This window comes from Vitis vinifera, chromosome 4 (assembly GCF_030704535.1).
Source record: "Vitis vinifera cultivar Pinot Noir 40024 chromosome 4, ASM3070453v1".
In the NCBI taxonomy this organism is placed as follows: Eukaryota; Viridiplantae; Streptophyta; class Magnoliopsida; order Vitales; family Vitaceae; genus Vitis; species Vitis vinifera.
The window spans coordinates 20,743,843-20,760,625 of record NC_081808.1 but is presented as its reverse complement, the minus strand read 5'-3'; the positions used below and the strand labels follow the sequence as shown (position 1 = coordinate 20,760,625).

At 40.2% G+C, this 16,783-nt stretch overlaps 1 protein-coding gene across 1 annotated transcript in view; it reads right to left on the bottom strand.

The window, feature by feature from the left end:
• Positions 1 to 16,783, bottom strand: part of LOC100262696 (protein MICRORCHIDIA 2) — a 48,093-nt gene that overhangs the window by 6,862 nt on the left and 24,448 nt on the right. The window contains exon 9 of the mRNA XM_002267651.5: positions 13,355 to 13,453. Coding sequence (XP_002267687.2) covers positions 13,355 to 13,453 — 99 coding nt within the window. The remainder of the gene's footprint in view (positions 1 to 13,354; positions 13,454 to 16,783) is intronic.

Here is a 16,783-nt window from a genome sequence, read left to right as displayed (position 1 = left end):
TCTCTATTCTTCAAACTTAATTGTTGTAACCAGGTGCAAGATTCTTTGCACTAGCTTTAATAGTTCTTGACCTTCATGGACGAAATTGACATAGAGAAATACAACCTTCATAGTTGGTTCTCCCATGTTTTCTCTACTTTTATTTTCTCAATATGTTTGAAATATCAAGTAATGTTCGAATCTCTCCCTTTGTCCAAAATTCTAATCAAATTGTTGAATATGATGTATTTATAGTGTACAAGTTTCTTTCATTTCTTAATATAGGTCACATATATGGTAGTTAGGTCAACCTAGCCTTGTATATATATTTCCCTATTGTAAGAAGTTAAGAATATGAATGAGAATTAAGGTTCTCTCTCTCTCTTTCAACATGGTATCAGAGCCAAGGGAGAAAACTTTATTCTTTCTGGCTTACTCGTGTAATTAATTCCGGGAATCCGTCCAGTGACCGTGTTTCATTCCGGTCACCTTTTCCATCTCCCAAAGCTTTCTAGTAAGCCATATCATGGTCAGAAAACCCTCATCACTATCAACATTTTTCCGGTGATTTTTTCTAGCGGCATTTCCCGACACCGACCACATCATCAGGAGCGCAAAGAGGAGATCTACAACTTTTCTCAACGCACCGGAGCCAAAAACCCTCCCACGCGCCATTCTTCTTCGGCGGCCTGAATCCCACGCGCCGGCGCGTGGCCCACTTTCCGGTGCTGGGCTTCTTCCAGCAGGCTTGTTCGGCGCCGTCTTGCACTTCTATGCCTCCGTCAGTCCTCTCCGAACCCTGCTTCTCCATTTTTTTGGCATTTCAGCCTCTGTGGGTCTTCTTTCAGCCTTCGACGACAGCTCCCTTCCTTGGCTGAGACCTGTGTGTGCCTTAGGAAGGCCTCTTCTTCATCCCCAATCACTTTTCTCCTTTGTTTGGGTCCCGACATACCAGGTTCTTCTTCCACAGTTGTGATCCGACCTCCCTTTAGGGCTCTCTTCGATCCAAACGTAATTCAACTCAGATGAAGTGGATATGGCGACTAAAAATCCCATTTTTACATCCGTCATCTCTGGATCTCCTACTATCACATTGGAAAAATTGATTGGTAGTGAGAAATATCTCTCATGGTCAGCGTCCGTGGAACTCTGGCTTATGGGCCAAGGTTATGAGGATCATCTTGTTACACCTGAGGATGCTATACCTGATGTTGACAAAGTGCAATGGAAGAAGATCGATGCACAATTATGCAGCATATTATGGCAATTTGTTGATCCCAAAATTTTCCATCATCTTCGTGCCTACAAAACCTGCTTTAAATTTTGGACTCAGGCTAAAGGATTATACACAAATGATATTCAACGATTTTATAAGGTGGTTTCTGATATTGTTCATGTGAGACAGCAGAACATGGATCTGTCAACTTATATTGGCCGGATTGCATCTCTTAAGGAGGAGTTCTTAACTTTGATGCCCTTTACTAATGGTGCTGAAGCTCAACAAATACAGACTGACAAGTTATTTATGGTGTTAACCCTCATTGGACTTCGTCCAAATCTTGAGTCTGTTCGAGATCAGATTCTTGCTAGTCCATCAGTACCATCTTTGGATGATGTGTTCGCTCGTCTCTTATGCCTCTCCTCTACTCAGACCTTGTCGACTGATGGTCCTTCAGATTCATTTGTGTTAGCCTCTCAGACTAACTCTCGAGGAGGACGTAGTGGCAATCGGGGTTGAGGACAACGTCCTTAGTGCACCTATTGTAATAAGCTTGGTCACACTTGAGATCGTTGCTATCAATTACATGGACGACCTCCTCGCACTGCCCACATTGCTCAGTTATTTAATCCTCTACTATCTCGACTTGACTCCGCTGCGAGCTCCACATCTTAGAGTATCACCCTTACTGGTAGTGATTATGATGCCTATCTCCGATATTAGGCAGCCACATCAGCTTCTGTTGCCCAAACTGGTAATGTCTCAGTTTGCTTTACTCAATCTTCTTCTCTTGGCCCGTGGATTCTAGATTATGGAGCATCTGATCATATCTCTGGTAATAAACACATTTTCTCCTCTATTACTACTACCTGTGCCTTACCTACTGTTACTTTAGCTAATGGTTCCCAAATAATGGCTAAAGGTATTGGTTTGGCTCATCCTCTCCCTTCCCTACCTCTCCATTATGTCCTTTATGCCCCCGAGTGTCTTTTTAATCTTATTTCCATCAGCAAAATAACTCACATTCTTAACTATTCTATCACTTTTTCTGATAAATCTGTGATCTTGTAGGACCGGAGTACGGGGAAGACGATTGGCATAGGGCGTGAGTCTTAAGGCCTCTATCACCTCACATCACCTTCATCTCCTGCAGCTTGCATTTCCACCGATGCTCCTCTTCTCATTCATAGTCGTCTGGGTCATCCTAGTCTCTCCAAGTTCCAGAAGATGGTCCCTCGTTTTTCCACTTTGTCGTCGCTTGCGTGTGAGTCGTGTCAGCTTGGGAAACATACTCGTGTCTCGTTCTCAAAGCGTTTGAATAATTGGGCAAAGTCTCCTTTTGAACTTGTCCATACTGATGTTTGGGGTCCGTGTTGGACCGCGTCTACTTTAGGATTTCAGTATTTTGTCACTTTCATTGATGACTATTCAAGATGTACTTGGTTATTTTTAATGAAAAATCGAGCTGAGTTATTCTTTATTTTCCAAAAATTTTATGCTGAAATCTAAACACAATTCAATGTTTCCATTCGAGTGTTACGCAGTGACAATGCTCGGGAATATTTTTCTACACCCCTTACTTCTTTTATGTCCCAACATGGGATACTCCATCAGTCATCTTGTGCTCATACTCCTCAACAAAATGGGGTTGCTGAACGTAAAAATCGACATCTTGTTGAGACAACTCGTACCCTCCTTCTCCATAGTTATGTTCCTTTTCGTTTTTGGGGAGATGCTGTTCTTACAGCCTGTTACTTGATTAATCGTATGCCCTCATCTATATTATTGACCAAATCCCTCATTCCCTCCTTTTTCCTACCCAACCTCTTTATTTCCTTCCTCCTCGTGTCTTTGGCTGTACTTGTTTTGTTCATACTCTCACACTTGGATAGGACAAGCTCTCCACCAAGGCTACGAAATGCATCTTCTTGGGATACTCTCGACTTCAGAAGGGCTATCGTTGTTATTCTCCTGACACTCATCGTTATTTTCTCTTCGCTGATGTCACCTTCTTTGAGAACTCTCCATTCTTCTTATCCTCTGAATCTCTTCCCATTTATGAAGTATTGCCACTTCCCTATATATCCCCCCCTTTAGATGCGCTCTCTAGTCCTCTTCAGGTTTATCATTGTCGACATCGTGCTATTGCTTCTCCTCTCTCTTTAGTTGAGGTACTTGATGAATCACCTCCTGTCCCACCAATTTCTCCTATCCCGACTTACTCTTCGGAAAGGTAATCAATCTACTCGTAATCCTCATCCTATTTATAATTTTTTGAGCTACCATTGATTATCTTCATCTTATTCTGCCTTTGTCTCTACTTTATCCTCTATTTCTCTTCCTAAGAGCACTAGTGAGGCACTTTCTCATCCTGGGTGGCGACAGACAACGGTTGATGAAATGGCTGTTCTGCATTCCAATGGCACATGAGATCTTGCTTCTTTACCTCCTGGTAAATCTACAGTTGGATGTCGTTGGGTCTACATTATTAAAGTTGGTCCTAATGGTCAGGTTGATCGCCTTAAGGCCCGTTTGGTTGCTAAAGGTTATACTCAGATTTATGGTTGTGACTATGGTGACACCTTCTCTCCTGTTGCCAAGATTGCTTCTGTTCGCTTATTTCTCTCCATGGCAGCAAATTGTCATTGGCCTCTTTATCAGTTGGATATTAAGAATGCTTTCTTTCATGGTGAACTTCTCGAGGAAGTGTATATGGAGCAACCACCTAGTTTTGTTGCTCAGGGGGAGTTTGGTTTAGTGTGCAAGTTACGCCACTCTCTATATGGCTTGAAACGGTCTCCTCTGGCATGGTTTGGGCATTTTAGTTCAGTTGTTCAAGAGTTTGGAATGCTTCGGAGTGAAGCAGATCATTCAGTTTTCTATCATCATAACTCTTCGAGCCAGTGCATCTATTTGGTAGTTTATGTGGATGACATTGTCATTACAGGCAGTGATCAGGAGGGTATCCAAAGACTAAAGCAACACCTTTTCAACCACTTTCAAACCAAAGACTTGGGCAAACTCAAGTACTTTCTAGGACTTGAAATAGCTCAATCCAGTTTAGGTGTGGTTATGTCACAAAGGAAGTATGCCTTAGACATCTTGGAAAAAACAGGTATGTTAGAATGTAAACCTGTTGACACTCCTATGGATTCAAATGTCAAACTTGTACCAGGACAGGAGGAGCCTCTAAGAGATCCTGGGAGATATCGACGACTTGTAGTCAAACTGAACTACCTCACAATCACTCGGCCAGACATCTCTTTTCCTGTGAGTGTGGTTAGTCAATTTCTACAGTCACCATGTGACAACCATTGGGATGTTGTGATTTGCATTCTTCGATATATTAAAGGAACACTAGGCCAAGGTATGTTGTATGAAGACAGGGGCTATACCCAAATTGTTGGTTACACAGATGCAAACTGGGCTGGTTCACCTTCAGATAGGCGTTCCACCTCAGGGTATTGTGTTTTTATTGGAGATAACTTAATATCCTGGAAGAGTAAGAAACAAGATGTAGTGGCCAGATCAAGCGCTGAAGCTGAGTATCGAGCAATGGCTTTGGCAACATGTGAACTCATATGGTTGAGGCAACTCCTTCAGGAATTGAGATTTGGAAAAGATGAATAGATAAAGCTAATCTGTCACAATCAGGCCGTATTACATATTGCATCCAATCCAGTTTTTCATGAAAGGACCAAGCATATTGAAGTTGATGTGTTGCTACAAGTTTTGTTAATTCAAATGATCAACTAGCAAACATTTTCACTAAATCTCTCAGAGGTCCTAGGATTAAATACATTTGTAACAAGCTTGGTGCATATGACATATATGCCCCGGCTTGAGGGGGAGTGTTGAATATAATGTATTTATAGTGTACAAGTTTCTTTCCTTTCTTAATATAGGTCACATATATGGTAGTTAGGTCAACCTAGCCTTGTATATATATTTCCCTATTGTAAAAAGTTAAGAATATGAATGAGAATTAAGGTTTTTTCTCTCTCTCTTTCAACACAAATTTTAACCCACTCTACCATAGATGAATACCAAAATCTCCAACCGTTTTGCTACATGGGATGAAGAGGATTTAACGATAATATTTTGACTTAGGAACTTGATGCAACTAGAGATTAGCTAGACTTGTGTGTTTCTCACAACAACAAAAGAAGATTTAGGAGGTCATTAAGCAATCATACTCCCAGGTATAAGATGTTGCTCAGATTTATGAAATTAAAACAAAGATTTTGTCCATCAAACAAGGTACTTATTATAATATCTTTAAAAAATTGTGGCTTAAGTTAGATTATCATCAAAATTTCAAGATGGAATGTAGTGAAGATGCAGCCATGCTACAAAAGTTTGTTGAAAGGGAGAGAATTCTGCAATTGCTTGTTAGATTAAATGTTGACTATGATCAAGTTAGAGTGCATATTCTAGGAAAAGAAACACTTCCATCACTCACTGGAGTGTCTCCATTGCAAGGGTAGAAGCTAGTAGGAGAATAGTTATGTTAGAAGCCTCATCGGGTGAAGGATTGGTGCTTATTGTAGTCAAGACAAATACTAATCAGCAGAGCAATAGGGTGGACACTGGCGAGACAAATGGGAAGAATGAGACCCCCCCACTTACTGCAAGAAGCCAAGACACATGAAGGAGAATTGTTGGAGACTTCATGGGAAGCCATAATCCTTTGAGAAAGGCAATGACAACCGAAATGGGTAAGTTGGACAGTGAGGAGGACAGGCGCATATACCTCAATCAGAAGATAGTTCCAGCTAAGAAGCCTCAAATTCCAAAGGGTATGATGGTGGAAGACTGGACAAAGAAGAAATAGAAAAACTTCGTAGCTTCTTGGCTTCTTTTGCAGAGCCTAGAGCCTCGAGTTCATAGGTCCGCTCATGTAAGTACTCAAACTCTTATGCCCTTAGTGCTTCAAAATACTGTTTTCCCAATGCTTCAATAATTGACTCAAGTGCTACTAATCACATGACCAACTCTTTTCATCGGTTTATGTCTTATAACTTATGTCCACGAAATTAAAAAAATTAAAGCAGTAGATGGTACATTAGCCACCATGGCTAGTCAAGCAATTGTTTCCTTGACATCATCTCTCACTCTAAAGTTTGTGTTACATGTTCCTAAGCTTTCATTCAATCTATTGTCTATTATCAGCTCATAAAGACTTGAATTCTTGTGTAACCTTTTTCCCATCCCATTGTATTTTTTAAGACCTGGTTATAGGGAAGATGATTGGACATGGTAAGGAACTACAGGGACTATACTATCTTGGAACGGGAAGTGGCAATGGTAACCATGCATCTCACTCTCATTTTTCAGAAAAAGTCTCATCCAATAAAGTACACGTTTGGTTACATCATCTTCGTTCAAGACATCATCCTTTTGCTTTGTTAAAAATTATGTTCCCTTTATTGTTTGAACATTTAAATATTAATGAATTACATTGTGAAGTTTGTCAGCTTGCTAACTATAATCGCATTTTATTTCCTTTGAGTGATAATAGTACATCTAGTCCTTTTCAATTAATACATTCTGATGCTTAAGGTCCATAAAAAATCCAAAAACTTCTAGAGCTTGATGGTTTGTCTCCTTTATTGATAATTGTTCTAGAGCCACCTAGTTATTTCTTATAATAAATTAATTGTTAGCATTGTGTTCCCTATTTTCCATAAAATGATTTACACTCGACTCGATGTTCAAATTAGAAGCACTAGGTCCAATGATAGGAAGGAATAATTTAATCAGGTTTTAGGATCATTTCTCACAAAGGAAGGTATTGAAATTTGGCATTCAAAGTTAGGGTTCTTAATTTAGGAAAGTTGTTTTAGGAATAAAAAAGGAGAGATCATTTAGGATGATTCAGTTTCCTAATTTTAGGAGAGAATCAAGCCAGATTGATATCTTCTTATTCAGTCATTTGTGTATATATATGTGTATGGTGTGTACCTAAAAAATCAATAAAGGAATTCAGAAATTCTTCATGGTATCAGAGCCAGTTTTCTGAAACCCTAATCCCTTCTGGCTACTTCTTATTCAGGCCATCATTCATTCCGGCCAAATCTCTCTGGCCATCTCTCAATCCGACCATCTCTCTCTGGTCGTCTCTCATTCCGGTCATCAGTCCCTGTTCTCAGAGCTAAGGGAGAAAACGCTTTCCGATCGGTCGAATCGTCGTCAGAAAACATTCACCGTCGGCGAACTTTTCCAGCAACGATTTTTTTCTACACCGCAAGGACCGCCTGGAGGAGATCTCCAAATTTTCCCAAAGCACAGGAGCCAGAAAACCATCCACGCGCCGTCCACGCGCGGTTTTCCGGCCGGCGACTGCATCTCACGCGCCGGCGCGTGAGCCACTTTTCGGCGACGCGCTTCCTTCTCCAGGCTCGCCTGACGCCGACCAGCCACCCTCCTGTTTCTGCCATCTGAGCCCTGCACGTGCCTCTTTTGGGGTTCTTTTGCCTCCGCGGGCCCTCCGATCAGTTTTTCCGGCGTCCTCCGGCTATTTTTTCTTAACTCCAATCCCTACACGTGCCTTGGGAAGTGTTCTTCTACCTTTCCGGTCCATGACAAAATACGGAATGACATCATCACAAGTATCCAGCGTCACGTCACCAGAATCAGGGGGCAGATCTGAAATTCCAAACCTTGGTGGCAGTGATTCCTCTCCTATTCTCATCACAGGACACAAATTAAATGGCCATAACTATTTACAGTGGTCACAATCTGTGTTGCTGTTCATTTGCGGTAAAGGAAAGGATGAGTACCTCACTGGAGAAGCAATTATGCCAGAAACTACAGAACCGGGTTTCAGGAAGTGGAAGATTGAAAACAGCATGATCATGTCATGGCTTATCAATTCCATGAACAATGACATAGGTGAAATTTTTTTGCTGTTTAGGACTGCAAAGGACATCTGGGATGCAGCCAAAGAAACTTACTCAAGTTCTGAAAATACTTCAGAACTTTTTCAGGTTGAATCAGCCTTACATGACTTCCGCCAAGGAGAGCAGTCAGTTACTCAGTATTACAATACACTCACAAGGTATTGGCAGCAACTTGATTTATTCGAGACTCACTCATGGAAATGTTCGGATGATGCAGCAACATACAGGAAAATTGTGGAACAAAAGAGACTATTCAAGTTTTTCCTAGGACTAAACAGGGAATTGGATGATGTTAGAGGCCGAATCATGGGCATTAAACCCCTTCCAAGTCTCAAGGAGTCTTTTTCAGAGGTTAGGCGTGAAGAAAGTAGAAAGAAAGTGATGATGGGATCCAAAGAGCAACCTGCCCCAACATTGGATGCCTCTGCCCTTGCTAATCGGTCATTTAATAGTAGTGGTGGAGATCGTTAGAAACGGGATAGGCCTTGGTGTGATTATTGTAAGAAACTAGACCATTATAAGGAGGCTTGTTGGAAGCTTCATGGCAAACCGGCTGATTGGAAACCAAAGCCACGGTCTGACAGAGATGGCAGAGCACATGTGGCTGCCAACTCTGAGAGCACATCTGTTCCCGAGCCGAGTCCATTCAACAAAGAGCAAATGGAGATGCTACAGAAACTATTAAGCCAAGTTGGCAGTGGCAGTACTACCAGGATAGCCCTCACTGCTAATCGAGGAGGAATGAAGCTGTGGATAGTGGACACAGGTGCTTCTGATCACATGATAGGAGATGCTGCCATTCTTCAAAATTACAAGCCAAGTAATGGTCATTCATTCGTCCATATTGCTGATGGTTCAAAGTCAAAAATTGCCGGGACAGGTTCTATAAAACTTACTAAAAACTTATATCTTGACTCTGTCCTCCATGTTCCAAACTTGGATTGTAATCTCTTGTCCATTAGAAAATTGGCCCGTGATTTCCAATGTGTTACTAAATTCTATCCAAACTCGTGTGTTTTTCAGGACTTGAAATCGAGGAAGATGATTGGCAGTGCTGAACTGTGTTCCGGGCTCTACCTCCTCTCATGTGGCCAATTCTCAAACCAAGTCTCTCAAGCAAGTTGCGTACAATCTCATAGTATGTTAGAGTCTTTCAATTCTGTGTCAAATTCTAAGGTCAATAAAGATAGTGAGATTATAATGTTACACTATCGCCTTGGTCATCCTAGCTTTGTTTACCTTGCAAAATTGTTTCCCAAATAATTTATAAATAAAAATCCAGCATCTTATCACTGTGAAATTTGTCAGTTTGCAAAGCATACTCGAACAGTATATCCTCAAATCCCATACAAACCTTCGACTGTTTTCTCTCTAGTACATAGTGATGTGTGGGGTCCCTCTCGGATAAAAAATATTTCTGGCACTCGATGGTTTGTGACATTCGTTGATGATCATACACGGGTAACATGGGTTTTCCTTATGAAAGAAAAGTCAGAGGTCGGACACATTTTTCAAACCTTCAATCTTATGGTTCAAAATCAATTCAATTCCAAAATTCAAGTCCTCAAGTCAGATAATGCAAAAGAATACTTTACTAGTAGTCTCAGTACTTATCTTCAAAATCATGGCATTATCCACATAAGTTCTTGCGTTGACACCCCACAACAAAATGGGGTGGCTGAACGCAAGAATAGACATCTCTTGGAAGTTGCACGGTGCCTTATGTTTTCCTCTAATGTTCCAAACTATTTATGGGGGGAAGCTATTCTCACAGCTACCTATTTGATTAACCGTATGCCATCCAGGGTGCTTACCTTTCAATCCCCACGTCAACTTTTCTTAAAACAATTTCCTCACACCCGTGCAGCCTCTTCTGATTTACCACTCAAAGTATTTGGTTGCACGGCATTCGTTCATGTGTATCCTCAAAATCGTAGCAAATTTGCTCCTCGAGCAAATAAGTGCATTTTCCTAGGGTATTCTCCAACCCAAAAAGGGTACAAATGCTATTCTCCAACCAACAAAAGATTTTAAACCACCATGGACGTCTCTTTCTTTGAACATGTCTTCTTCTATCCCAAATTTCATGTTCAGGGGGAGAGCATGAATGAACATCAAGTTTGGGAGTCTCTCCTTGAGGGTGTACCTTCTTTTCACTCAGAGTCACCAAATCCTTCCCAATTTGCGCCCACTGAGTTGTCCACACCCATGCCGTCATCATTCTAACCAGCCCAGCACATAAATGTTCCTTCTCCCGTGACCATCCAGTCTCCCATGCCTATTCAACCTATAGCCCCACAACTTGCTAATAAGAACTTACAAGTTTACATCAGGAGGAGGAAAAGACAGGAATTAGAGCACGAATCACAGTCAACATGTGGCCAATATATTGACTCCAATTCAAGTCTTCCTGAAGAGAACATAGGTGAGGATAGGGCTGGAGAGGTGTTAATTCCCAGCATTGATGATTCTACTCTGCCGATTGCATTGAGGAAGGGTGTTAGGAGATGTACAGATCATCCAATTGGGAATTATGTTACGTATGAAGGGCTATCACCATCTTACAGAGCATTTGCTATTTCTCTTGATGATACTCAGGTTCCCAACACAATACAAGAGGCACTCAAAATTTCAGAATGGAAGAAGGCAGTACAAGATGAGATTGATGCACTTGAGAAGAATGGGACGTGGACTATCACAGATTTGCCGGTTGGGAAGAGGCCCGTGGGGTGCAAGTGGATTTTCACCATAAAATACAAAGCAGATGGATCAATCGAGAGATTCAAGGCTCGTTTGGTAGCTAGAGGGTTTACACAATCCTATGGGATAGACTATCAGGAAACTTTTGCTCCTGTTGCAAAACTGAACACTATCAGGATTCTTCTCTCATTGGCTGTCAATCAAGATTGGTGCTTGCAACAACTGGACATAAAAAATGCGTTTCTAAATGGTGACCTAGAAGAGGAAGTCTACATGGAGATACCACCTGGTTTCGAAGAAAGTATGGCAAAGAATCAGGTTTGCAAACTCCAAAAATCCTTGTACGGCCTTAAACAATCTCCCCGAGCCTGGTTTGATAGATTCACAAAAGCAGTCCTGAAGCTGGGTTACAAACAAGGTCAGGCTGATCATACTCTATTTGTCAAGAAGTCTCATACCGGGAAAATGGCCATATTGATAGTCTATGTCGATGATATTATTCTATCTGGGAATGATATGGAGGAATTATAGAAGTTGAAGAAGTATTCGTCAGAAGAGTTTGAAGTTAAAGACCTTGGAAATTTGATATATTTCCTTGGTATGGAAGTGGCTAGATCAAGGAAGGGAATGGTAGTCTCTCAAAGAAAATACATACTCGATCTTCTTAAGGAGACCGGTATGCTTGGATGCAAACCAATTGATACTCCTATGGATAGTCAGAAGAAACTTGGTATCGAGAAAGAAAGTACACCAGTAGACAGGGGGAGATATCAGTGGCTTGTCGGGCGCTTGATTTATCTTTCACACACTCGGCCAGATATTGGCTTTGCAGTGAGTGCTGTAAGTCAATTCATGCACAGTCCCACTGAGGAACACATGGAAGCAGTCTATAGGATTCTTAGACATTTAGAAATGACACCAGGGAAAGGTCTATTCTTCAGAAAGACAGAGAACCGTGACATTGAAGTATACTCAGATGCGGATTGGGCAGGAAACATCATTGACAGGCGGTCCACTTCTGGATATTGTTCTTTTGTTTGGGGAAATCTTGTTACCTGGAGGAGTAAGAAGCAATCAGTTGTAGCCAGAAGTAGTGCTGAAGCTGAGTACAGAGCTCTTGCACAGGGAATCTGTGAAGGGATTTGGATAAAAAGGGTTCTTAGTGAACTGGGACAAATGAGTTCATCTCCAATTCTGATGATGTGTGATAATCAGGCAGCTACAAGTATAGCAAAGAACCCCGTGCATCATGACAGGACCAAGCATGTTGAGATTGACAGACACTTCATCACAGAGAAGGTGACTAGTGAGACGGTTAAATTAAACTATGTTCCTACCAAGCACCAAACCGCAGACATCCTCACCAAAGCTTTACCTAGGCCTAACTTCGAAGACTTAACTTGCAAGCTGGGATTATATGATATACATTCTCCAGCTTGAGGGGGAGTGTTGAAATTTGGCATTCAAAGTTAGGGTTCTTAATTTAGGAAAGTTGTTTTAGGAATAAAAAAGGAGAGATCATTTAGGATGATTCAGTTTCCTAATTTTAGGAGAGAATCAAGCCAGATTGATATCTTCTTATTCAATCATTTGTGTATATATATGTGTATGGTGTGTACCTAAAAATCAATAAAGGAATTCAGAAATTCTTCAGAAGGAATTATATATATAATCCTCCTATAATGATTCCCCACAACAAAACAGTATTGCAGAGCAAAAAAATGGTCATATGAAGTACATCCCACAACATCTCTATCATCTTCCACTTTTCCTCAAATATCCTACAATTTCTCTCTCACCACACAATCCAAGGCAATGAGAGACAAGCAACTAGCCTATGATGGAACTCCTTAAACCCCTATATGAAATGTTCATCATGTCATACATACTCATGAGCGGAACCCAATCATCCTAACTGAATAACTTGTGTCATAGCCCCAAAGTTATCAAGCAATGTAGAAAGAACGATTTCATTGCATTGAAATATCAAGTACAAAGAAGGAATTCTTTCTCCTTTCCTTTTTTTTTCTTTCCTTTCTCTCTATATCTGGCCATAAGTCCTATTGCATGTATAGGTCAAAACATGTTCCCTTAGGTCCTTACGAACCTTACCCGCATTCTCTTGACCTCCTTGCTAATATCATGGCACCTGCAACTTAAACCAAATCATTCTGCTTAGCACTAATAAAGTGACTTAATCAATCACCTCATTAAACCTAACTTGAAGATACCAAAAAATTCTAATACCATAGGGATCTTCATTTGGATTGCACAGTTCAAGAAAGTGTTAAACTTCTAGTCAAATGTTAAATTTAGAGATCCTGAAGAATTGTTTCTTATTTCCCTTAAGTTTATTTTTCAGGGTGAAGCACTAAGAAAAATAAGTAGAAATCTAATGGGTCATCAAGCTGACATTCTTTGACACATTTAGATGCAATTAATCTTATAAACTTTAATTCACAATAAACCTGTAACTTCTCCAAGTATAGTTACCTAAAAATTATGTGTAATCTGACATAATATTCATTATACCACTGTCTAAAGTGCAACATACCTCATCATCATCGTCGAAATTCAATTCAAATATGCCTTCATCATTCAGCCATAGGTTGTATATAATTATTTTTGTTCCATGTGGTCCAATATCCTCAAACTGAATATGCAACAAGCAAATCAGATAATAAGAATGCATCAATGAAAAGGTAAAAAAAAAAATTAGTTGTAATTAACATCTCTTAGAATGTTGAGTATTAACAAAAAACCATTAAGCATGCAGTCATCCACTAATTTCCAAAGCACAAAGCATCCTGAATCTTTATACAGAGTACAGCATACAAAGTTACAAACCAAGAAAGAAGTATTTGTACAATGAAAATGGATTGTGGACTCAAGCCCAACAATACCAGAACAATATGCTACATAATTTCAGGTCAGTAGGAAAAAAGTATGGAAAAAAGACATAAAAGGATTACCAAAAGCCATCTAGAGGTGCATTTAATTACCAGCATAAAGCAGTGTTGAAGTGGTATAACCCCTAGAATGACTATCAGTAAAGAGTTAAAACCAAGAATTTGGGAAAGGAACCCATATTTGACAAAATAATTGGAAAGATGGAATTTCCCATAAAAAATGATCACCCAAATAATTAGCATGCTGTAAGGTCAGCATTTTGGAGGGAGTTTTGGATTTCCAATTGTAATTTGACTTCAAGAAAAGAGAAAGGAAAATCAATTCTAGAAAGGGATTAAGGAAAGATTTAGAGTAGAATGAAACTTTAGACTCCAAGACCCAACACTTTTCATCAAAGAAAATCAATAGATAGGAAGACACTTCTCAAAGACAGTAAAATGTAGACAGACATCGATTTCTCTATCTAACGTATTTCTTTGAAAATCAAAACTCCAAGCTAGTCATGCACAAAGGAATAAATCCGGACAATAAGTAGACCTTCACCCTTGAGAGGGAATAAAGGCAGGCAAATAGGTGACATAAAGGCAAAACAAGTCAGGATGAGATTGGGCTATAGCTTTCCAAGGGAACAGTATCAGCTCCTGACCAAGATTTATTATGAATACACTTAAAGAAAACACAAAATTGTCATACAAGAAGAAAGGTGCTAGTTTCAATGACACTTCAGCAATTCTATTTTCAAATCATCAAATATTCCAAAATTTTCATTCACAAGATTGGAAAATGAGAAGGAAAAATAACTAATAAATGAAAATACTATTTGTCAAACTTGAAAAAGAAACAATTTTCATAAACAACCTTAATATCCAAATTAATACAATAACCAAATGTGAACATATATAGGTTACTAACTTTCCTAAAAACTTAATGTATTAGGATTTGGGTACACAATGTATATCAAGATAACATCCCCCATGCAGCCTCATATCTATATGTGGAGAGGCACAGACAATAGTAGCAGTAATCAAACCACAAATTTCTGATTACATAAATATATATGGGGGAACAGAAGAAGGAAAAACTCAAAAACAAAACCTCTAGCTTTTTTTTTTTTTGATAACTAAGCACAGAATTCAATAAAAAGAGGCAAAATAGCCACAAAGTATACAGGGGGTATACAAGGCTATTAAGGCCTCACAAGCAAAAAACCAAAAAAACCCACCACCCCTTATCTGGAGGCTAACCACTCCAGAAAGCCTATGAGGGAAGGCAACTCCTCTCCAATATACTTTTTTTTTTATCAATAAGAAAATATGTGTATTGCAAAAGAGACGCTAAAGAAGCGGCTCAAATAGATACGGAGAAGAACAACTCACCCCCTTACAAAAGAACCCAAACCACTCGGAAAACACAAAAAAAACCCCTCCCTTATCGTATACACACCCATTCAATAAAATCTATTAAGGTCAAAGGCCCATCTTTTATCCACAATTTGGTTTCCGACCAAAGTAAATACACAAAAGAAATTTTCAGCTTTTGGATGGACAACACACCATTCTCAAAAGCCATTGAATTCCTCGTCTTCCAAATAACCCAAAACAAGCATAACGACCCCAAAAGCCACGCCACCTTCCTCTTCTTGCCCACAAAAGAGCCTCTTCAACCTATAAGAGTTTCCTTCACCGAACGCGGAAAAACCCAAGAAACTCCAAAGAAAGAGAGAAGCAAAGTCCACACCTCTCTTGTTCTTTCACAATGAAGGAGAAGGTGGTCAATCGACACCCCACACTTTTGACAAAGAAAACACCTATTAGCCAAAACCCAACCCCTCTTTTGCAACCGATCCAACGTCAAAACTCTACCCCATGAAGCCTCCCACGCAAAGAAGCTAATCTTGGGCTGAGCGCAAGACCTCCATATAATCTTTGAAGGGAACAAAGCTGAAGAAGCCAGCTGCATAGCCTTATACAAGGACTTTACTAAAAAAACCCCGTCCTTTGATTTCACCCAACTCACTCTGTCCTCCTCATCCACCCTCACCATCTTCCCTTCCAAATAACATAGTAACCTTCCCACTTCTTCCAACTCCCAATCATTAAACGGCCTAATGAAAGTAGGAGTCCAACTTCCCCTCCTATCCCCCTCGGCTGTCCAAACTTCATTTACCCAAGCCTCTTTTGACGTTGCTAATGCAAAAAGAGAAGGGAAAACCTTACTTAAAGGGCTGGTACCACACCACTTATCTTTCCAAAACCTCACATTCTTTCCATCCCCCACCTCGAAGCCAAAAAAAGGGGTTACAAGCTGTCCCACCTTATTTATAGCTTTCCACAAACCAACTCCATAAGCGTCGTCTCACTAGATCTCCATCCTCCAATTTCCTCCCTGTACTTCCTTCTGATCACCTGATTCCAAATAGCCTTTTTTTCGTTAGTAAAGCGCCAAGACCATTTGCCCAAGAGAGCCTTATTTAACAAACCAAGGCTCTTAACCCCCAAACCTCCTTTACTTTTGTCATCACACACAATCGGCCACCTTACTAAGTGAGGTTTTTGCTCAAGGGATCCATCTCCCCACAGAAAATCCTTTTGAATCTTTTCCAACCTCATCCTCACCGCCCTAGGTAAATGGAAAATAGACATGAAATAGATTGGAAGGTTGGACAGGGTGCTCCGGATTAAAGTAATCCTTCCTCCTTTTGAGATGTATTGACGCTTCCACATAGCCAATCTCTTTCTGAATCTTTCCTCTATACCATCTCATACACCGATAGATTTGAAAGGGGCACCCAAAGGCATTCCTAAATAGGTGGAGGGTAAATTTCCCACTTTATAACCAAATTCATCCGTCAACTCTCCCACATTTTCAACTCTACCAACTGGGATCAGCTCACTTTTTTCCATATTCACTTTTAACCCTGACAACGCCTCAAACCACATTAGCAACCAGCATAAGTGTGTCAGTTGATCCTCTCTAGCTTCACAAAACACCAACGTGTCATCAGCAAACAATAAATGTGTAATCTGAACCCCTTCACCCCTTCTTCCCCGCACAATGCAAGGCATAAAAAAAC